The sequence below is a fragment of the Ostrinia nubilalis genome, chromosome 1, assembly GCF_963855985.1.
Source record: "Ostrinia nubilalis chromosome 1, ilOstNubi1.1, whole genome shotgun sequence".
Taxonomy (NCBI): domain Eukaryota; kingdom Metazoa; phylum Arthropoda; class Insecta; order Lepidoptera; family Crambidae; genus Ostrinia; species Ostrinia nubilalis.
Window position 1 is genome coordinate 13,574,057 of NC_087088.1, and position 22,668 is coordinate 13,596,724.

Sequence of the window (22,668 nt, forward strand, 5' to 3'; positions counted from 1 at the left end):
TAAAAGGTGTAGTGTTGGAAAATAGGCACGGTGAAGTAAAGTAAATGTTTTATTAGCTAATATATTTTTTTTGCTACCGTTTTTTGTCATAAGTATTTCAAAATTATTTAAAAAGTGTAGTTTTTTTAATTATTTAAATTACTACAGGTAATTATTATTCCTAAATATTACGATTTTCCATTAAAGAAGAACAATAGTGCTGTTGGAACAATAAACCTTGATTGCGACGATGATCGACCAAGCGTGTATAGAAATACGCGTGTGCTCACAGGCGCGTGGCGGCCCTGACTGATTTGCAACTTGAAGTTGTCGCGCGCTGTAGGTAATTATCTCGGCCGGCATAGGCGAGTGACGGAGGCCTGGTTTGGCGTCCGCCGTGACTGAAATCGGATGTTGCACGCGCTTAATTAGTGAGATAGAGGGTATCAAACGTCAATTTGACGTCACGTCACCATTAGTGTCAGTGATTTATTTCATGATTTGTTTCATTTAGTGGTTAAAAATGAATACAAATGACGAGGATTTCAAACGTGTTGTATCGGGATTATTAGAAGAAAATGTGAGTGACATCAGCGATACGGAAGATCGATTTTTACACGACACTCACTGTTTAGAATCGGATCACAATACTGCGAGTGAACTATGCGACATAGAAAATCAAGATCCAGCACTATATGTCCAACTAAGAAGATGAAAAGAACATCATACCTCTGCAAAAAGTGCAAGAAACCCGCATGTTTTGATTGCCTAGACAATTTTTTGTGCTGCTTGTTACCATAATTAATCCTATTTTTTTTTCTATGGGACAAAATACTGAAAATGATTGATTCTTATTTTTTACTTATTGTTATTTAAGAAGAAAGTAATTTTTGTTAAATTCCTTTGTTTTTTTTTTAAATTCTATTATGATTGATCTTATGTCTACAAAAACAGACCAAAAATGACTGCCATGTTTCTAAGCGTTATTTAATTAAAATTTTCAATATTCATTGCGACCAGTGTGTTTTATTTACGAAAACAAACTCATATTCTTATAAATAGTGTAATTTATTACATTGCTTATGCTGCAAGTCTCCTGAATTTCGGCTTTTTAGTATTACGTCAAAATGACGTCACCTCACCAATACTGTGACCCATATTCACGTCACCAGTTGAAGGTTAAATTAATAAAAATATTCGCTCTGTCTATGAATGTATTCGATTTTCAAAGCGATCAAAAACAAGTAGCACTTTTTGATTTTACTACTTGGGAGGTTCACAAATATTCGTTTATTTGCAAGTCCGATATCGCTTCAAAATCTTTTTTTAACTACATACTTCGCTCTTGCTTCGTTTCGTATCGTGATTTTGAATCTAACCACAGATAATATTATAATACTAGATCTAGCCTCAGACGATCTAGCTTTGAGCTGCTGCAGCTGTTATGGTATATAAAATACCTAGTGTTGCAAAAAATAACTGTTTTTTCTGGCGTTATTTTTTATAAAAAAACAAACAGATAATAAAAAAAAATATCAAAAAAAAATGCAAAACTGTTAAGGTAGTTTTCGGTTTATTCTTGACTCTGATTCAAGACTTGACTCGGTTTATTCTCAAAACAGCTGACGTACGCTGTTGAACGACCAATCGTATCGCAGAATCGAGAAGCGTGTCTGGATTGGAGACGTTAAAAATTACCGTAATCGGGGCTCTGCTCAGCGTGACCACTTTTAGTAGATTTCTACTTTTTTGGTAGATTTGAGGCAAAGAGAACGATGATTTAGTAGTGCGAAATCGTTTAGTAGATTTTGGTAGATAATTGGTATTTTTAGAACATTGTAATAAATGGTAGTCCAAAATTTAATTGTAACCGAGCCGAGAATCCAGGCCAGAAAAAAAGAACTTTAGGGTCCGTTTATGGTCACTTTATGAAGGCGAACTAACTTGACAGTTCAATTCAATGCACACAAATGTTGCCACATATTGGCTAGTGTTGTTAATATCGACATAAAAAAATTCAAACGTTCAAACCAAGGGTTTATTTTTAAGAAGTCCTTTTATTTATCAATGAAATTAAACTTAAAACTTGTATTATTAAATAGTACTAATTTTAAAAGTGTTATAATTATATCTATGTTACGGTCAAAGTGATAAATGTGAAAATTAAGAATAATCGCCGGTTATTATGAATAATCACCGCATGATTTGGTAAATGTGATTAATATGAGGTCATTTATGTGTGTATAAAACTAAATAGGCGGCTTAGGGGTGGCCCAAGGGCCACCCCTAAGCCGCCTAACCTATTTTTCACTTTAAATCAAAACATTATGTTATAGGCATCATGGAAAAGTAATATTATGCAAGAAACATTAAAATCTCATTATGCCAAATTATATTAATATATGATATCAAAACGTTCAAAAGTTTGGCTGTACACGAGCACGTACACAAGATGTTGTTCTCTTTTATGAAATTTGTTAGTACTAAGGTTGAATTATTAAATTATAATCACTGTTAAATGTGATTAATTTATCACTTTTACCGCGACTGTCGGTAATTATTCATAATAACCGGTTATTATTAATAATTTTCAATTTATCACATTAACCGTAACATCTATACTAATATTATAAAGAGCGCTGGAAATTGCACAAATTTTAAACCTGAAGCACCCATGCTATAAGTAATGAAAAATGACAAAAAAATATATAAAAATGTTAAAAAAGACTATAATGATGATGATAAATAAATAAAAATACTATATTTTGTTCAAATTATATGTTTTATTTTATGTGGTAGAATTTAAGTAGAATTTTAAAAAGGTCTTGGTAGATTTTGGTAGATTTGAGCATCGTTTTTGGTAGATTATCTGATAAAAAAGTGGTCACACTGGCACTGCTTGATCTATTCTTACTTTTCAAGTTGAATGGTACTAAGATTTTATTAATCTAACCGCAACGTTCATTGACCTCAAAACAAGTTAGTCATGTGTGTTTGTGTGTGTATTTTCCAATATTCACGCCAATGAAGATAACTACAAATGATGTTTAATCAATGCACAATATAAATAGAACTCGATAGTTTGTACTCGACATTTCGGCAACACTTTGCTGTCATGGCTGCAGCTCTTTTTTTTATAATAATTTTACGGCTTTGGGTACAAGCTCTTTTAATTCAATTTATTTGTTCGTTGTTAACAGCAGCAAACATAGGCAGCAAAGACAGCAGCAGAAGCAAAGAGCTCACAAAATCAGAAATTATGCCAAACTATGGGTCAAAAGAGCGGATTGTACGGGCTTTTTGTTTTACAGTTGCCTACAGCTACAACCACAGCTTTGGCCTGAACATAGTGATTATACACTCTTTGGCTTTTTTGACATTTAACAACGATTTTCCCTGTGTAATCTGTGACACAAGTTTTGAAAAGTCATTTTCGCCGAAGTTTTTGCTTGTTGTTGTTTTTTGTGGTGTACCTTGTATTTACGAAATAATTCAACTGCAATATTTGTAGTAAAAATAACATAATGACTTCTAATAATCCCCTCGTACCAGTTATCACTATTCAATGTGACTGGAACGATGTAATAAGGTATATTTAATTAAGTATATTATTTTGGATAGGTCATTTAATTATTTGAAGATTTCTTCTTTCCTTACTTTTCACAGTACCTATCCAATAACTTTATGATGATGTTCCAACTTTACCCACAATTTTTTTGTAGACTACCCAAAGAAGAGGCCTGGATTTCATCTAAGATTTTGAACCAAACTAGTGTTCATGATAAACTGAGAACATCAGTAAATATGGCTGATAAGAAAATTAAAATTGACTTTACTGATAATTACCAGTATATTTCTCATGGAAACTTGAATTTAGTGGTGAAACATATTCCCTCTGGCTTAAGAGTAGCTTTTGTGGCTCCTACGAAGGTGCATAACATTCACAAGAAGGCTGTTTTATCGGTTGCGGCAGCAGAAAACTCTTTAGCTGTGTCATCATGTGAAGAAGACAAGCTTTTAGTCTGGGACAGTAGGACAAGTAAGCATTTTTAATAAATCAACTATACTATTGATTGTTATTAATCATACCTTGACTTTTTAGTTTTCTTCTGAAAACACTCATGTTTCCAGGTGAAATCTTGCTGGACCTCAAAGGTCATGGAGGGCCCGTATACAAATGCAGATTTTTTCCATCTGGCATTGTAGTGCTTTCTTCCGGAGCTGATGGTTCCAGTAGGATTTGGTCTGCCGAGACTGGTATAAATCCAGTTACTTTAAAAGGACACACAATGGCTATCACTGATGTGTGTATTATTGACAAAGGTAGAAACGTCATCACCGTTGGCAAGTAAATACTAGGCAATTTTTTACTATATTAATAACTAGCTTTCCGCCCGCGGCTTCGCCCGCGTGGAATTTTGTCTGTCACAGAAAAACTTTATCGCGCGCGTCCCTGTTTCAAAAACCGGGATAAAAACTATCCTATGTTCTTTCCCGGGACTCAAACTATCTCTATGCCAAATTTCATCAAAATCGGTTGCGAGGTTTAAGCGGGAAAGCGTAACAGACAGACAGACAGACAGAGTTACTTTCGCATTTTTTAATATTAGTTGGGATTTTATTTATACTTAACCTGCTCAAAGCTACATAATTTCAAGCTCTAAATATTGTAATTATGTTACAATATTTAATTTTAGAGCTTGAAATTATGTAGATGACATAAGACACCAATAATCCAATTGGATAAGAAAACTATTATTACCTATCCACGTTTTGCATTAAAACCAAACCAAAAATTAAATTAATTCAAGTTATTACTTTCTAGGGATGGCACAGGAAAGTTGTGGGATGTTGGCCAATCAAATTGCCTGGGTAACGTTTTAGAAGGCTATGGTCCAATCAATTGCTGTGCTTTAGCAACTACAGATGAAGTAATTCCTGTAGAAAATGAAAGAGAGGTAAAGTCGTAGCGGGATAAGCTCCCAATAATTCCGTTTGTATTTATGTATTTATAAAGGTATGTATTTTTTGTTTTAATTTTTATTTCAAATTTATTTTTGTTTCTAGGTAGGAACTGGCAACAAATTGCTGTTGGTTGGATGTGAAAGAGGTTTGATAGTATGTGCAAATGTAGCAAAAAGAGAAGTAATCTATTGCAAGCAGTTTAATTCAGCTTGCAACTCCTGCATAGTGATGGATCAAACAGCTATAGTTGGTTGTGCTGATGGAAAGGTATAATTTTTTATTACCATTTTTTTTAAAGTATAGTTTTTTATTACCAATCTTACTTAATAAGTAACATGTATGCGACTGCATTTTTGACGTACATAACTTTCATTTCCTCTTCAGGTTTTCCAGATGACCGTCAAAGAGGGAACCATCCTCAAAGAATGGCACGAATCTGCCAATCCAGTGCTAAGCATTACTTCACTTCCCAACCAGCTTTTTATTGTGGGTCGCCAAGATGGAACCTGTACCGTTTTTTCTTTGTATGAAGCCCACAGCAAGATTCGGGTTTGCCTTACGGGATCTGATTGCGACGGCATTAGAGACATCACATTCAACGGAAAATGGATTCTGACTGGATGTAGAGACTCCAACATCAGGAAGTATGATTTCAATCAAATCACTGTTCATTACAAGTAAAATATGAATTAATTGTTAGTTAATAAATATTTAAGTTTATGTATTTAACGTAAGAATAAAAACCGAATAACATTTTAAGACTTTTTTAATGTCACAAAAACAAGTAAATTGCCTAATATTGATTTAAAAACGTTTTAAAATTTTTTTACACATTCTACTTGCAACTTAACTAAAAAGGTTTTCTTTTTGTAGTGTTCTTGCAATCACATAACATACAATACTCGGTAGACACGATCTGAAATCATAAGCGTGATGTAGATAAAAAACGAACTGCTTTAAATATGTTAAAGTCGAAACTTAATCGGTCAAAACCACTTTCAAAAATCAGTCAAAAGTGGTATTGACCAAGGCAAGGGCGTTAGTCAAAACCACTTTTAACTGCAAAAAATCAATCAAAAGCGGTTTCGCCTGATTTAAAATTTTACCAATTACCTAGTCAAAATTCATCAAAAATGTGTTATAAATTGCATGCAACTCAACTAAACTACTGACATAGATCTATTTTTCTAGTCCGACGACTTCGCGCTTCCGCGACCGATTTGCGGTGGACAGACAGTGGTGGGGACGAGGTAGCACCAATAGCACGTAGCAGTTGCATGCGTTGCCCTTCCTCGCTACACCACCCGCTACCCGTTGACATTTTGATACCTTGTCTCCGCCACCGTCTGTTGCCCCATTAGGACGGTAGCATACGAAGTTGCCGGTCTATATGCCTACATTCCACCGCGTCGAGGAATAAGGGTGAAGTGGGCAAGATAATAAAGAACTTTCATCAAATTTCACACACTGAGCGAGCCATTTGTATTCGGGAGAAGCGCATGTTATAAAATGTGTGCTTATTTGCGATCGTAATATCTGCTCGCGGTGGAAGGCAGGCATCTAGTAGTGTCACTGCAGAATTACAAAAAAAATGTGATAGTACCGTTCTATGCATCCACAAACATATTCTATCGATATCTTGCACAGTTTTTAAAACCGCTTCAATGTTATCATCATTCATATTCAGAATTTCGGATTGTGCTGGGCTTTGGTACTGTTTAATAAAAAAATAAGAAATAAAAAACAAACAATCAGTATTATCTGCTATTCAACTTGATTATTTACATTAGACCTAAAATAAACTGACCTTAGTTTTATCTTGATAAGTTTTCAGCCTTTGATAGGCTTTCTGGTTTAGTTTAGTCCACAAAACTGTGTCTTTATCAATGTTTTTCTTCAAAGTCATCCAGTCCCTTGCATCTTTTTTACGAGAATTTGGCACAAATAATTTATTCATTTCTGAAATAAGGCCAGCTGTAAAGTGTCTGCTCAGTTGTAGTACCGTGTGACAAACGTAATGTCCTACGAACCTCTTTTTTGCTTGAGATACATTATATTCTTACACGTTGTATCAACCCAGTTATTCCACATTTCCAGATTTGCAAATATGCGTTCCAGATCCCTGCACCAATTACGAATTTCTGATTCCTTGATTTTTTCTGGATATCGTAATAAAATTATAATAGTAGTTGTTAATAATATTATTAGTATCATGGGATTCATAGGCACGTACCTACTAATAACATCTAAGTAAATACCTTTTGATTTGTCTCCACGAAAAGAGTCCTCGCTCGGTTCTCCTTTTCCGTGGTCATGTAACCACGATGGTGCCGTTTTAGCATGAACTTCTGTTGATTTTGAAAAAAAAAATGCACATTAGACATTTACATAATTATTAGAAGAATTACACCCTGAGATGTCAATAAATACAGAACAAAATTACTTACTATAATCATGTTTCGGTTCAGCTATAGCATACGAAGACTTCATCTTTTGTTGAACAGCTTCATAAATAACATTTGTGTCGCTTTCGAGATTCTTTATATCTTTCTTTGCTAATGGCTTTTCTGCTATTAATTTCTTCTCTTCAAGAGTATCGTCATTTATTGTTATTTTGATTGGACTTGTGCTCGAATCTAAACTCAATCGCTTGGTTTCTGGTTCTAGCAAAGCATTAGCCTCCACTGTTTTATCCATCATAGCATTATCCTGTTTTGCTTTTATTGTGTTAACAGATGAAGTTTCATCTGTTACATCTTGGTTTGTGTCATCAGTTGAATCAACGTTGGATTTATCTTTTACGATGCCTGCTTCTTTATTCTCCTGCTCGTTTCGTTCTTTATTTTCTTCGCCTATTAGACTTCTTACTATGTTTGTTGGTTCTAATATCTCCTCTTCTGCATGATGTGTATCCTCCAATTCATTAATTTCATTTTCTAATATCAGATCGTCTTTTTCCAAAATCTTCCCGAGTGATGTAACTGACCTGCTTACGCTAGCGCTTGGCTTAAGTACAGGAGTTGCTATGTCATCTGGCCATAATTCATCTGCATCACCTATGTTTTTGAGACAAAATTTAAATAAGTGAATCATAAATAATATAGTTAGTTTACAATATCACATAATGTTTTTTCTAGTTACGTACTGAGTAAATTTTCGTTAGGCGGCGCAAATACCATAGCATGTTTTATACTGTCTGATGATGAACGCCATGATACCCTCTCTTTCTCACGGCCGGTGTGTCCCAACGATTGTAAGGCACTAAAATAACATGAGTATTAGTTTGATCCGTGATAATGATAATATTCCTTTATTTTTTATAGAATTATTCAATAATATCTTTACCTGTCACTGTCTAGTTTTCTGGTGGTTCCTCGAATGTCTGGAAAAACATAATTTTATTAAAAATTTAATGTAATTTTAGATAATATTTTATAGGTGTCGCTAATCTATGGCAGAGCTAATACTAAATGAAAAAAGTAAAAAAAAAGTTATTACCCATGTCTACATCGGAAAACTTTACTTTTTTGTTCTTTTCATCAAGAGACTCTTCGGCTAAGAGCTCAAATGCCTCACTCACATTATTTATTTCTGCATTATCATTTTCTAAGTTAGGATTTGGTTCATCCAAGCTGTCTTCGAAACTATTGTTAGAACTTAAAACTTTATCTCCAGCGAGTGCTAAATCGGGTACACTAAGAACTTCATCTAAATGAGTGGTAAGTTCAGAGTTTCCGAGTGATTCGTGCAATTCAGCATTTTGAATAGTAAAGTCTGTTTCGTCTACCAATTGGTCTTGAGTTTCATCGTTGATATCTTTATTGTTTGAGAAATAAATATCTTCTATGTTATCATCATAGTCGGCGGGAATAACATGATCAACAATCTTTTGTAGTTCTTGTCGTATGTGGTCATTAATATCAAGTTTAATACCTTCTACGTCACCGCTTTGATCAAATGGTTGATTGTCATTGTTTGATGCAGGAGGATCTTGTAGCTCTAATTCTTTGCTTTTGTTTGAAATAGAGTCACCCGTATCGTTATTAATATTTAATTTTTCATCTAACGTTGAAGGATCAGCCTCAGTGTTTCCAATAGAATCTTGGGACGGTATACTATCATAACGTTCACCGCTTCCCTTTGATGTTGTTTCAGAAAGATTATCTATTTCTTCAACATCAAATTGTTGTGGCTCGCATATTGTCTGCAATTGTATTCGTTTCGTAAATAGAAATACTAAATATGTAATCGATTTGGGAAGAAGTTTCAGAGTAAGATACTTACCACCACGTTATCTACTAAATCATCAATAAAATCTAATACTGGTCCTTCTTCCTCTTCTAATTCTGAAAAAATCAACTTATTACCTTAGATAATGTGTTTTACAGTAGGTGGTTAAAATTATCAATTTTGTAAAAAAGAAGTGGGTACATATTTTATGAGCTCAATACTATAGTAAGAAAACAAAAAGAAAAAATACAAAAATAACCTGATGTTTTTTCTTGGTTCTGTAGTTTTCCTATTAGAGTGACAAGTTGCTCTTCTTTAACGTCTACTTCCCGTTCAAATTGCTTTTTTACTAAAATAAAAATACGAAAAATAAAAAAATAACATTATGCACAGTAAAAATAGAATTTGATGATAGACCCTAGATAGATGATAGATAATATGATTTATGATCTGTCTTAGTTCAACATCTGATCACATAGGTACTTAATTTGAAAATTTCTTACCTCTTAAATCCTCTTCTAAAATTTTGTATGACGTATCTTCAAGTATTGATGAAATCCAAATTGCAATCTACACAATATAAAATAAGGTTGATCAGGTACAAACTCGTATATTATTAGGTAGGTATATCAAAGCTATATAGGGTCCTTCTAAATCAGCTACGTTCCGTTTAATGGGAGCATGTATACGTCACACTGAATACGTTCCCAAAGTTTGAGCCAAAAATTCAGGCTAGTTTCCGAGATAATTAAGGAAACAACTTCATTTCTTATCAACCCAATACAACACCCTGTTCAGCTGATTCACTACTACACTGAGAAAAATCCGCACGCACACGAGCTTACGTAATGGCCGCCATTGCGCTTGTGCTGCCGTTGGGCCTCTGGCCGCGAGCGCGAACACAAGAGTGCCGCCACAGTAGATAAATCAAACAGTACGGAAGCTTCATACAAACGCTCGAAATCAGACTCACGCACACAGACGCACGCTTTACACGAGCTCTAAGCCACAAAATATAACAGAAGGTAAACTCATGTATGTACCTCGCTTTGCATACCTCTCTCGCTCGCACGCTCGGCCGTCGCGCTAGGGTTGTCTTGTCATGTGTTGCGTTTATTTCGTTATGATAGAAAAATGTTACTCTTAATACTATGCAAGAAAGATAATAACAGATATCCACGTATACTTATTTATATTTAGTACGTTATTATAGTAATAGTTTGCAAACAAATACACGAGAAGGAAGTAGTATTTAGTTGAGTGGTTGACAGTGTTGACACTATTATCCATCCAACTAATATTATAAATGCGAAAGTTTGGATGTCTGGATGTTTGTTGCTCTTTCACGCAAAAACTACTTAACGGATTTTGATGTAACTTTACAGTATTATTGTTTATAACCCTGAATAACATATAGGCTATAATTTATGACGATCTGTGACAAACTAAATTTCACGCGGGTGAAGCCGCGGGCAAAAGCTAGTTATCCAATAATTCCTAAAACCTCTCTAAAACAATTCGATATTCCTAATAATTGAGTTGGCTTTCAATTTCAATTGAAATTCAAATAAATAACTTACTTACCTCCCCGAATCAACTGGTAATTTAAAAAATGAAAATTCGGTATTTAATGATGAGTTTAAGCAACCAAATACCGAACAATAAAATTATAATACGACTTTTTCTGTTCACTCATTTTCGTCAATTTCGCAAAACAAAATAATATCACAGGCGGTTGACCGGCGCGTGACTCAAGCGAACGTGTGGCGAACGTCTGTCGCGCCACGTCGCGCTCGCATTCGTCCAAGACAGTCTTGCTAGAGCGGTGTCTATGTGTGCGTGGCTCGAGCGCGTTTAGTATGGAGTTTGTCTTCTGTTATATTTTGTGTCTAAGCGAACCTCGCAGTCCATCCGTCGCGAGTGTCGCGCGCGTTTTGTTTTTAATAATAATTTTATAGCATGCGCTGTCCGCTGTATTTTTAAAAACATGCCACGAGTGTATTGCGTAGTATACGGCTGCTTGAACTCGGCATCTTCAAAACCAGAACTTTCATTTTTTAAACTTCGTAATAATTCTGAATTGTAAAAATGATTAAATACCTATTACTTTTTAAATAAAGTGCTTACGTCTGATTTTGTGATAGTTCTTTTTAAATTACGTAATTACGCTTTTTAACAATTTATGTGTTCTATTTGATAAAGTAATTTGCTCCGCGCGCTTTTGTACTAAGTGATGAACTGTATTTAAAATGAGGCAATAGGTATGTGAAAGTAAGTATCCGGTATTTTATTTAAGAGAATAGATCTTCTACCGGCCTCTAATAGTACTTAATCAATTTATTCGATTATGTATTCGATTATTATAGAACCTAATTAACGTTTTATTTTTTTGTTAACTACTTAGTCAATTAATTTATTCCATTAAGTATTTGATACTTAAAAAACCTAAATAAACGTTTTAATAAATAAGTAAGTAAGAACCTTATTAATTTTATAAAGATTAAGAGTGCCAACCCTAACACTCAGTTGAAGTGTAGGTATTTAACTCGCCGAAAGGGCTAAGTTTCCGTACTGCTTTAGCTCATATATATACTGTGGTGCCGCCGGACGACGGACCGGCGGGCGGCGCCACACAAGCTATTCTAGGGCTACTACTAGTTATTTAAGGAATTAAATTAAGCAGAAAATTAAAGTTTATTTATTTTTGGTAACATAAAAAAATCTTATGTGGTAAGTACTTATTTAGTGGCCTTATTGGAATGATGTTTATTCAAAAGTTCGTTAAAATACCTTTGCGCTTGCAAAAATCTTTTATTTCAAACGTAGCAACGAAACGAATCAAAAAAGTTAGTTGCCGAAATCAATGACTTATTTTTATGCCATACACAAATGGGATAGTTACCATGACTATGAAATTTAGAATTACGGTTATTATTACGATAAAGCAGGCACATTTTTCATGTTAATTTTAATCGCTTAATATCCCCTTAGCAAATTAAAAATGTGATTCGTAATTGACTAAACTAAACGCTATCGAATTATCTACCTGTGATTATCGGCAGTCTTTAGTATTCCGAAGTAAATAATTGTTCCCAACTATCAATTTTAAACTGAAATAATAATCATTAAAATCATCGTAGAAACAAAAAAAAAATTATAAAAGTAAATAATGATAGTTTTATTATTGTTAAGATTAGAAAGAATTTTGGAGCTGACATCCTTATTTATGCGTGGCGGAGTCGGTGGTATCAAAGACAGCCGTCCCTCACAATAGCCGACCGCGCTAGTGTTGTAAGAACCTCGAGTCTTTAAAGTCTTTATTTCGAGACTTGAGTTTATTTTTAAGACTAGGACTCGTTAGTCACATGAATAAGGGAATAATTGAGTCTTCCGAGTCCTTTCGAGTATTTTAAGTTCTTTGAGCTAGACTGAATCATGACATGAACTTGAGTTGGTGTATACTAATAGGCAATAATGAGTGATTTCATATCATCATCCGTATGTTATATCCTAATTGAAAATAAAATAAATCGCACAATACAAATGTAATATCAATAAAATTGCATTAAACGCAAATAATCGAATCAGAAGTATCCATCTAAAGACTGACGATTTTCGTAATCAAAAAGTTAAAACGGTCCAATAAAATAATAAACACGTCACAGTCTTAATTCATTGCTATTTTATTTTCTTCAAACTTTTAATAAGTAAGATTCCAATACTCGAGTGTCGTATCGTACAACACTAGCCGGCGCAGCAAACGAACTTGCCGCCGCCTTTAGACACGTGCCGCCGGCCGCCGGCTAGCGCAATGTACACTCACCAAAATAAAATTAAGAAATGCAACAAACTTTTTTTTACTATTCAAATTAAAATTGTGTTTATTGTTAAATCACAGGTACATAAGATAGGTCATAAATAAATACCAAGTTGGAACGGAAATGATTCGGAAATTTTATTTAACTAATTAGGTACCTACCTACCTCATCTACTTTTCTATTGTAATAGAAATGATGACATTAACGATTAATTTAAGAATGGACTTTGATTTAGGATAAATGGAATATCAATACAAACAAATTGAAGAGTTTTATTTGCTTCAATAGTCTAATTTAATGTTTCTAAATAATTGACTAGGTCATTGAATTACCTTCACAAAACAATAAGTTTGATTAATTTTTAATTATTATCTGTTATAGGATATTTTACCATGAAATATTCAACACCATAATTTAGATTCGAATCAATTTGAAATCGAAAACAAGCAGATAAAATAATAAACAAATAAGTTTCTTTTTTGTCGACTGTACGCTTATGCCAACTTTTCGGCTCTTGCTTTGGCGGCGTCGGCGTCACAGTAGATAAATCAAACAGTACGGAAGCTTCATACAAACGCTCGAAATCAGACTCACGCACACAGACGCACGCTTTACACGAGCTCTAAGCGAACCTCGCAGTCCATCCGTCGCGAGTGTCGCGCGCGTTGTGTTTTTAATAATAATTTTATAGCATGCGCTGTCCGCTGTATTTTTAAAAACATGCCACGAGTGTATTGCGTAGTATACGGCCACAGTAGATAAATTAAACAGTACGGAAGCTTCATACAAACGCTCGAAATCAGACTCACGCACACAGACGCACGCTTTACACGAGCTCTAAGCGAACCTCGCAGTCCATCCGTCGCGAGTGTCGCGCGCGTTGTTTTTAATAATAATTTTATTGCATGCACTGTCCGCTGTATTTTTAAAAACATGCCACCACGAGTGTATTGCGTAGTATACGGCTGCTTGAACTCGGCATTTCCAAAACCAGAACTTTCATTTTTTAAACTTCGTAATAATTCTGAATTGTAAAAATGATTAAATATTACTTTTTAAATAAAGTGCTTACATCTGATTTTGTAATAGTTCTATTTAAATTACGTAATTACGCTTTTTAACAAATTATGTTTTCTATTTGATAAAGTAATTTTCTCCGCGCGCTTTTGTACTAAGTGATGAACTGTATTTAAAATGAGGCAATAGGTATGTGAAAGTAAGTATCCGGTATTTTATTTATGAGAATAGATATTCTACCGGCCTCTAATAGTACTTAATCAATTTATTCGATTATGTATTCGATCATTAAAGAACCTAATTAACGATTTATTTTTTTGTTAACTACTTTGTCAATTAATTTATTCCATTAGGTATTTGATAATTAATAAACCTAAATAAACGTTGTAATAAATAAGTAAGTAAGAACCTTATTAATTTTATAAAGATTTAGAGTGCCAACCCTAAGACTCAGTTGAAGTGTAGGTATTTAACTCGCCGAAAGGGCTAAGCTTCCGTACTGCTTTAGCTCATATACAGGGTGTAAAAAAACCTATCACGAAGACTGAAACTACGCCTTCTGTACACCCAACCAAGTAATATTACAAAATATTATTGGTGGGAAATATTTTTTATTTTTATGATTAAAAAAAATACAATATTCCGCAGCCCGCAATGTACAGCGCGCCACGCAACGCAATGACCGTGCCTATGTGTGTGTGAGTGTATTGGTTGGAGCGTACGCGCTTTACCGCCACTACCTACCGCGACCGCAGAAGTATTTTGTACACAAAATTACCAGATTATTCACTTCCTACATTTAAAAAACACATTCCTTTAGCATTTGTTTAGGTTTAGAACTAAGTACTTACCGACTAATCCCCTTCGACGTCGTCTGGAATTGGCCGCTCCAACCGGACAAGTTGTGGCTCGAACTGACGGCCTTCCACGTGCAAGCAAACGCGTGCCAGGTAAATCGTGTTTTGATGCGCGCTCCAGTATTCCTTCACGTACAGACCGGTATTTAAGTTCCTCAAATCCGACACAATACACGCCTAGACGAGGCGGACGGAAGCACAATCGGCTGATTGTCCAACAGACGTTGTACAGCCAGAACAATAATACGTGCATCAGTACGTTGGTGCGCTGTAGGATGTTCAGCCCGATACCTACAGCCTGCAGGGCTTCAGATGCGTTTCCACGTGCCCTCCCATAACAGTAAACCATGTTTACGTACTCACGAGCACTGTACGTATGGTTAGGCATCTTTCTAACACACATTCACTATTACCACACTTACTATCACACGTTCACACACTAACTATCCGCACGAGAAAACAATCAAAAGTCGCAAGCGCATTCGACGGCCGAAGAAACCGAACTGGCCGTGCGACGAGCAACGCGAGGCGCGAGCGGCCCCTCGCAACGGCACTGCCCCGCGCGGCGAGACTGACTGACCAATAACAGTCAAGCAATACGTCTATCGAATGTGTTCGTCGTGAATCGGTAGCGCTTTGTTATTACTCTTCATTTTCAACTACAAATTTACGTAATTTTTAACTTAACAAAAATGTAATTTCATCACTTTAGTACAGGCAAGTCTATCAACGAATGAGATTGTAAAAGCGGCGGCAAAAATACTTTGATTAATCTTTGTTAACTAAAGATCCATCCTAGCATACTTAATAATAATTAATGCTTTAAGCAAGCTTCCAAAATACTCAAATTTGAATGAATTGTAGATGCGCAATCGTTATTAATAAAACAATAAGAATATCAATACATTTTGATAGTTATTCCGTGTAATAAAGTTACGTTCATTTAAAATAATCACGAACAAGACGATGAATCTTTTTATGTTGAAGAATGGAAGTAATTGGTATGAAAGAAGTGCTAAAAGATATGAAATTTTGTTTAGTTTCTAAAATCAATCGAGTTTAAAAATAAAATCTTATGTTTTAATCTCCCATCGAAAGTGAAGGAGCAAGAGTTTGCCAGTGTGTTATTTCTAGGCGTTCAGATTGCAGTAATAAGTTAAGTTTTATTTTATTAATTACTATCGTAAAGACGTAAAATTTATTAAGTTAGAGAGCTAGAAATAATGAACCTGTGTTTAAGAGCATTTGTCATTTGTTTACAGTACTTTTTAATGATACAAGTTTATCACATCTGCTTACTGCCTGTGATTAACGATTAAAATTACGTTTATTTAGAATCGCGTGCATAACCATTATTTATTTCAAGTAAATTATGAAGAAAGGAAGTAATGAGTATGGAAGGAAGACTGAAAAAAGAGACCTTTTTATTTAGTTGCTGAAATCAATTAAGTTTAAAGAACACACAATCATCACTCCTATCGAAAGTGAATGCCTTAATCAACGATAGGAGTAACATTGCCAGGTGTTTACTCTAGGCGTTTAGAGCGGTGTGGTGTAAGCAATAATTTGAGTTTTACTTTATGAATTTTATTACTATCGTAAAGACTTAAGTTATTGAAGTAGAGAGTTATTAATGTAAAGAATGACAGGCCTCATTCAAAAGATCATTATTCATCCGTTTACGGTACTTTTTAATGATACCTACTTACGCTTATCACACTTGCGTAGCTAATAAGACCTGTGATACTACATTGTGATAGAATAACGGTTATGCGTAAAAGCACGGTTTAGTTAACAACCTAGGTTCTGTAAGATTATTTAATTTGCGGAAAGAAACAAATTCGTGTAAAGGGTTTTTATTAATTAAAATGTAATTTATTATTTTTTAGAATAAAAACTAAACTGGTAAGGTGATATTAAGGTGTAAGTAACTAATTTAAGTACTCATTTCATTTTTACAAACTAGGTAGATTTGGATTAAGCTCAGTTCAGTTGGTCCAGTCGTAGTCGTTGAACTCACAGTAGAGTTGAATGACTCACGGGCGAGCGCGGGTTGCGGTTCGGGGCGTGGGGGCAGCGCCTGAGCGTGTGTGCGCGCGCTGCTGTCCATTTCTTATTGTAAAGAAAAAAGCCTTATTGTGACGAAAATACTCAAAATTTTAATAAGGTTTCTTAGAAAAAAAAATTTTAAACAACGAATTGAAATTGATAATGTAAAAATCTTGAAAAAAATATTCTGACTTTGACCCTCAATATCTCCTAAACCACAAGTTTCCCAGGTATGGTCACAAAGAAAAAAATGATCCCCATGATGTGGAGAATAAGTAGTCTTCGGCTTCGGGATAGGTTTTTTTACACCCGTTATATACTGTGATACGGCTGCTTGGACTCGGCATCTTCAAAACCAGAACTTTCATTTTTTAAACTTCGTAATAATTCTGAATTGTAAAAATGATTAAATACCTATTACTTTTTAAATAAAGTGCTTACGTCTGATTTTGTGATAGTTCTTTTTAAATTACGTAATTACGCTTTTTAACAATTTATGTGTTCTATTTGATAAAGTAATTTGCTCCGCGCGCTTTTGTACTAAGTGATGAACTGTATTTAAAATGAGGCAATAGGTATGTGAAAGTAAGTATCCGGTATTTTATTTAAGAGAATAGATCTTCTACCGGCCTCTAATAGTACTTAATCAATTTATTCGATTATGTATTCGATTATTATAGAACCTAATTAACGTTTTATTTTTTTGTTAACTACTTAGTCAATTAATTTATTCCATTAAGTATTTGATACTTAAAAAACCTAAATAAACGTTTTAATAAATAAGTAAGTAAGAACCTTATTAATTTTATAAAGATTAAGAGTGCCAACCCTAACACTCAGTTGAAGTGTAGGTATTTAACTCGCCGAAAGGGCTAAGTTTCCGTACTGCTTTAGCTCATATATATGTTACGGTCAAAGTGATAAATGTGAAAATTATGAATAATCGCCGGTTATTATGAATAATTACCGCATGATTTGGTAAATGTGATTAATATGAGGTCATTTATGTGTGTATAAAACTAAATAGGCGGCTTAGGGGTGGCCCAAGGGCCACCCCCGCCGCACCTTAACCTATTTTTCACTTTAAATCAAAACATTATGTTATGGGCATCATGGAAAAGTAATATTATGCAAGAAACATTCCAAACTCATTATGCCAAATTATATTAATATATGATATCAAAACGTTCAAAAGTTTGGTTGTACACGAGCACGTACACAAGATGTTGTTCTCTTTTATGAAATTTGTTACCTACTAAGGTTGAATTATTAAATAATCACTGTTAAATGTGATTAATTTATCACTTTTACCGCGACTGTCGGTAATTATTCATAATAACCGGTTATTATTAATAATTTTCAATTTATCACATTAACCGTAACATATATACTGTGTCGGCGTCTTTGTGTCAACAAAAGGCGTGCGGCATGTCTGCATTTGTCGGCGCGTGCGCTTTGATTTAATTCAGTTTTTGACTAGCTTTCTTGTGTGAAGGTGCGTTTTGTAGTGCTCGTGAAGTGAACTATGACGCACAGGTGCACAAATGCAAATAAATTTACTAAGACGCGCCTTAAAAATCATGGCCTTTGCTGGTTGATTTTTCGATGGTATCGTGAGTCCGTTTTACTGTGATTAACATAAGATAATAAGGATAGACAACGATATGAGAGTAGGCCTGCAACATTGAAGTGATAGCTCGCCCAATCAGTCGATCAGCTAATCGGCTATCAGCTGTGACGACTGCTGTGAGTTGTTATGACGTGAGTGTAAACAACAAAAAAGTGTGCAGTGGTAGTGAGCGTTGTGTGTGTTGTGTCTCGTGTTCCTGTGCAGAATGAATACACTACAGATTTGTTGTGTGAGTAAAAAATACAGCATGTTCCATTATGTAAGACGAAATGATTTTTTATTTTTGTTAGAAAATGTAACTTTGTAAATTCATTATAAAACACATACTCAAATTTGGTGAACTTGTTCAGTGTACCGTATAGATGCCCCCATTAAAAGGAATGTAGCTAGTTTAGAAGGACCCTGTATATTATTATGGTTTCGGTTGGCAATTCATATAAAGCGTGAACCTTATCTGCTATATCGGCTTGAATCTTCTTGTTAGTTACATCATCTAGGCTGAATTTCCTTCGGTTTTGAATGATGTTTGTTATTTCATCCGCTACAATTTTCGATATTTTCTCCAACCTGAGAATGGACGTAGGTACATTTTCTTTCATTACTATTATCACTAATTACCTAATTGGGCCAACTGAAATAGCATTATTGATAAAGACGACCAAGCTAAGCCAATCCTAATTAAATAGGCAAAGAATCTTACTCTGGAGTAAGTTTCAAATTTTGCGACGTGATCAACCGTTGAGCAATTTTGTTGGCGAAGGCCGCACACAAGTTTCTGATCTCTGCCATCCTTTCGTTCTTCAGTTTTGAGTCACGAGCCCCCTTTTTAGTTCTGAAAATAATAACTTTAGTCTCATTTTCATTACTTTTTTCCATTTATAAATACTATGTGGCCCACCACGGTCCACCATTCTACGTCTACCATACCTACTGTCTTAAATTCTGAATGTACTCGTATTAGATAAGTAAAATACCTCTTTACAGATTTAATTGATTTAGGTTTTCGTCGTTTAAAACAACTTATTGCTTCTGGTATGTGTACAATAGGTCTTTCATCCATTATTTGCTGTCGTAATCTCTCCACCTATCAATTGGAAGATCTTTTAATATTTTTAAAACTTCCAAGGAAATGGAACCAAGATATAATGAAACTTGTAATACCATAAAAGCTGGTAGAACATCGCATTTGTTTCGCCAAGTATCAATGCATTGCCGTTTGGTGGGTACAGCCAGCTCTGCGATCCTCATGGGACATCTTGAGGCACATCTAGCTTTGAAACTTGGTGTGTTTGGCCGAGAACACGTAAGCGTATAGGCTCGGGATGACGAGTTGCCTCTGAAGAAAGGGGAATTCGATCTGGGACTACACGAGCCCGTCTTCATTTTAGTTCTTCCCGGTGAAGGTTTTCTGAAACAATATTATTGACAGTTTGCTTGTAGTTAAAGACAAGAAACGGCATTAAAGAGCGGTGGTTTTGATGCCGAATGAGCGTTAAATAAGTACCTACGCTCTCACTACCTATCAATTTAAATCTTCTAAACTGAATTAGATAGCGAGCGATTACTTTATTTAAGGCGATACGCTTTCGCGTAGTAACCAAGAAAGTTTGAAGTTTTGTAATAGTAGAAAACACATGGGCTGTCTGATGATGTAGGTATAGGAGTCATTAGGGTAGTGTGCTCTGTTTCATAAACTTCGTTAGCCCTCTACTTTCTGGCAAACATTTTATTATTTAAGTAGTCGTCTATGTCTAAATTACACAGTAATTTTACCTGTAACATGGCGTATTATTAGCTGGTGGTATCAAATTGACGTTCCCAACATCATACTCGTCCGAAAGAGGATATGATTTGACTTTCTCTTCCCGAAGCTTACAGCCTCTCAGTACTTCTTTTTCCACTGTCAAATTGACCCAATGGTCTACGAAATCCAACTCGTTACTTGCTAATGAATGAAAGTCACAATTGTCGTAGGTTTCATTAACATCCGTTTCTGAAATCAATTGTAAATAAACAGGTATCTACATAATGTTTCTATTCATAAACTTAGTTTCAAAAAACTCGTGCAATTATGAGTTGACACACAACAGAGCAGAGGAATTCCTTAGCTGTCTAAATGTGCTCTTTAAAATTACAATATGAATTTGGGTTATTATTTCTAGTGTCTCCATTCCCCTCAACTCATACAACCTTAAAGCTTTAGAGCAACCACTTCTAGCTATTTTCTTGATGTCGCCAATGAGGGCTATCGTTTTTATACTTAACAGTTGGCACCCGTGGCGATTGAGAGGACCTTACTCTACAGTGGCGTTAACTGGTGAGCGCTAAAACGATAGCCCTCATTGCAACAAGCTGGGGGACGTCCTACTCTGCATTATTTGCCGAAACGTGGTAAGAAAGGTGGTAACTCGAGAGAGATAATTATGGAGAATGTTAACAAGCCTTTTAATTATTTTTAAGCGAAATTTAAATAGGTACCTGAACCGGGATATGTGGTGTTATCCATTATTTTAATTATTTGCCGGTGATAACAATGAATTTAGTGAAAATTAAACGAGTTCCCACGGAAAATTTTGATTTAAACTGTCATTGTCATTATGATATCAAAGCTTTCAAGTTCCGTAAAATAAATGAAGCAAATACGAATAGGAAAACTGCTGTGGGTTCTGTACATTATTATTTTTAATAAGTTGTTATGGTGAACAATTTTTCGCGTTCTAATACTAAACTAGATCGCCTTAAAAGCTCCGGGTTCGATTCATGGCTGTCCAGCGCCGCGTGTGAGGCTATTTTTTTTTCAACATAATATAATGTTTTTAATTCTTGTACAGTAATCGCGTCTGAGTATGCTGTAAGAGGCTCCGGCTTATTTTCGCAATCTACCCTAGTCCTAGTCTATATTATCTACGGTGTAATAGCCGTATATTATTCATTTCATTTAACGTTTAAGTATTTTATGAACCCAAATAAATTAGACGATTTCTATATGACCATGCCACTGACGACACGACAGTGTTTGCGCGGCACCTACAAGCTAAGCGTCCACATGTCGGTATCGTACGCATCGGACGTATCGCACGCAACGGATCGTAGTATTATTTATATGGAAACTCATATACAGTGTGTCCGGGCATGTAGTGATCAAACTTTAAGGGCGTAATCTATGGACATTTTTGTCGGTGAAAATACTTTAAATTTGGGGCTTGACCTATTTCTCACATATTTACAAGGATTTAAGTTTTTAATTTTAAGTTTTCACCTCTTCCTTCAAACACAAGTGATAGCGTGGGTAGTTTAACATTAATAAGCAAAAATTTTATATCATGCGATAGCCAATAAAATTATCTATTAGTAGAAGTAGAAAACAGATACAAGTTTTATACATTTTAAGGGTGTAAGAATGGATTTAATTAGAAATAAACATAATTTTTTTCACAACTTTTTCAGTTATTTCCCAACACAAGAAAAACCAGGTCGTTAAGGTATGTTTTATTTGCATTTTATTATTAGTATTTGAGCTATTCTACAAAACGAATGTAAATTTATTAGTCTACGTCTATTAGTTTCGACGTAATTGTTGAACAAAGATACCCCTTCCCAGCGGTTTCCATAGAGCACGCGACATGCGAAAATGCACTGCCTGAAAGAATCACACAACCTATTCCGATTACTATGGAAACCGCTGGGAATGGGTATCTCTGTTCAACAATTACGTCGAAACTAATAGACGTAGACTAATAAATTTACATTCGTTTTGTAGAATGGCTCAAATACTAATAATATAATGCAAATAAAACATACCTTAACGACCTGGTTTTTCTTGTGTTGGGAAATAACTGAAAAAGATGTGAAAAAAAACATGTTTATTTCTAATTAAATCCATTCTTACTCCCTTAAACTGTATGAAACTTGTGTCTGTTTTCCACTTCTACTAGTAGATAATTTTATTGGCTATCGCATGTTATAAAATATTTGCTTATTAATGTTAAGTTACCCACGCTATCACTTGTTTTTGAAGGAAGAGGTGAAAACTTAAAATTAAAAACTTGAATCCTTGTAAATATGCGAGAAATGGGTCAAGCCCCAAATTTAAAGTACATATTTTCACCGATGAAATTGTCCA

General features: G+C 34.8%; 2 protein-coding genes across 7 annotated transcripts; one reads left to right on the top strand and one right to left on the bottom strand.

Moving 5' to 3' along the window:
- The first annotated feature begins 3,398 nt into the window (after positions 1-3,398).
- On the top strand, positions 3,399-5,703 carry LOC135073263 (proteasomal ATPase-associated factor 1-like). The gene is made up of 6 exons (XM_063967377.1): positions 3,399-3,568; positions 3,702-4,018; positions 4,111-4,327; positions 4,805-4,937; positions 5,047-5,211; positions 5,329-5,703. The coding sequence occupies exons 1-6, from the start codon at positions 3,504-3,506 to the stop codon at positions 5,623-5,625; spliced, it is 1,194 nt and encodes a 397-aa protein (XP_063823447.1). The 5' UTR covers positions 3,399-3,503; the 3' UTR covers positions 5,626-5,703.
- LOC135073225 (uncharacterized) lies at positions 5,695-21,166 on the bottom strand. 6 transcript variants are annotated; one of them, XM_063967365.1, is made up of 18 exons: positions 21,024-21,166; positions 20,319-20,538; positions 19,707-19,953; positions 19,520-19,629; positions 19,246-19,377; positions 18,995-19,112; positions 9,678-9,744; positions 9,434-9,523; positions 9,229-9,290; positions 8,878-9,148; positions 8,290-8,326; positions 8,090-8,205; positions 7,392-8,000; positions 7,203-7,292; positions 6,975-7,103; positions 6,752-6,903; positions 6,548-6,658; positions 5,695-5,860 (listed from the first exon to the last, which is right to left on the bottom strand). In XM_063967365.1, exons 1-18 carry the CDS (start codon positions 21,049-21,051, stop codon positions 5,795-5,797), a joined length of 2,655 nt encoding a protein of 884 aa, XP_063823435.1. In that variant the 5' UTR covers positions 21,052-21,166; the 3' UTR covers positions 5,695-5,794. The 6 variants fall into 6 exon arrangements, with proteins under 6 accessions (XP_063823435.1, XP_063823397.1, XP_063823407.1 ...); XM_063967327.1 differs by having other exon boundaries at positions 8,443-9,148; XM_063967337.1 differs by lacking the exon at positions 9,434-9,523 and having other exon boundaries at positions 8,443-9,148.
- Between the last annotated feature and the right edge of the window lie 1,502 nt (positions 21,167-22,668).

Bases quoted from the DNA above. Each gene is read 5' to 3' on its own strand.
- LOC135073263 (XM_063967377.1), top strand. From the start codon at position 3,504: ATGACTTCTAATAATCCCCTCGTACCAGTTATCACTATTCAATGTGAC. The intron at 4,019-4,110 runs GTAAGCATTTTT...TCATGTTTCCAG, and splicing joins AGTCTGGGACAGTAGGACAA to GTGAAATCTTGCTGGACCTC. The intron at 5,212-5,328 runs GTATAATTTTTT...TTTCCTCTTCAG, and splicing joins TTGGTTGTGCTGATGGAAAG to GTTTTCCAGATGACCGTCAA.
- LOC135073225 (XM_063967327.1), bottom strand. From the start codon at position 21,051: ATGGATAACACCACATATCCCGGTTCAG. The intron at 19,378-19,519 runs GTATTTTACTTA...TATTATTTTCAG, and splicing joins TCAATTAAATCTGTAAAGAG to AACTAAAAAGGGGGCTCGTG. The intron at 7,104-7,202 runs GTATTTACTTAG...TACGATATCCAG, and splicing joins TCGTGGAGACAAATCAAAAG to AAAAAATCAAGGAATCAGAA.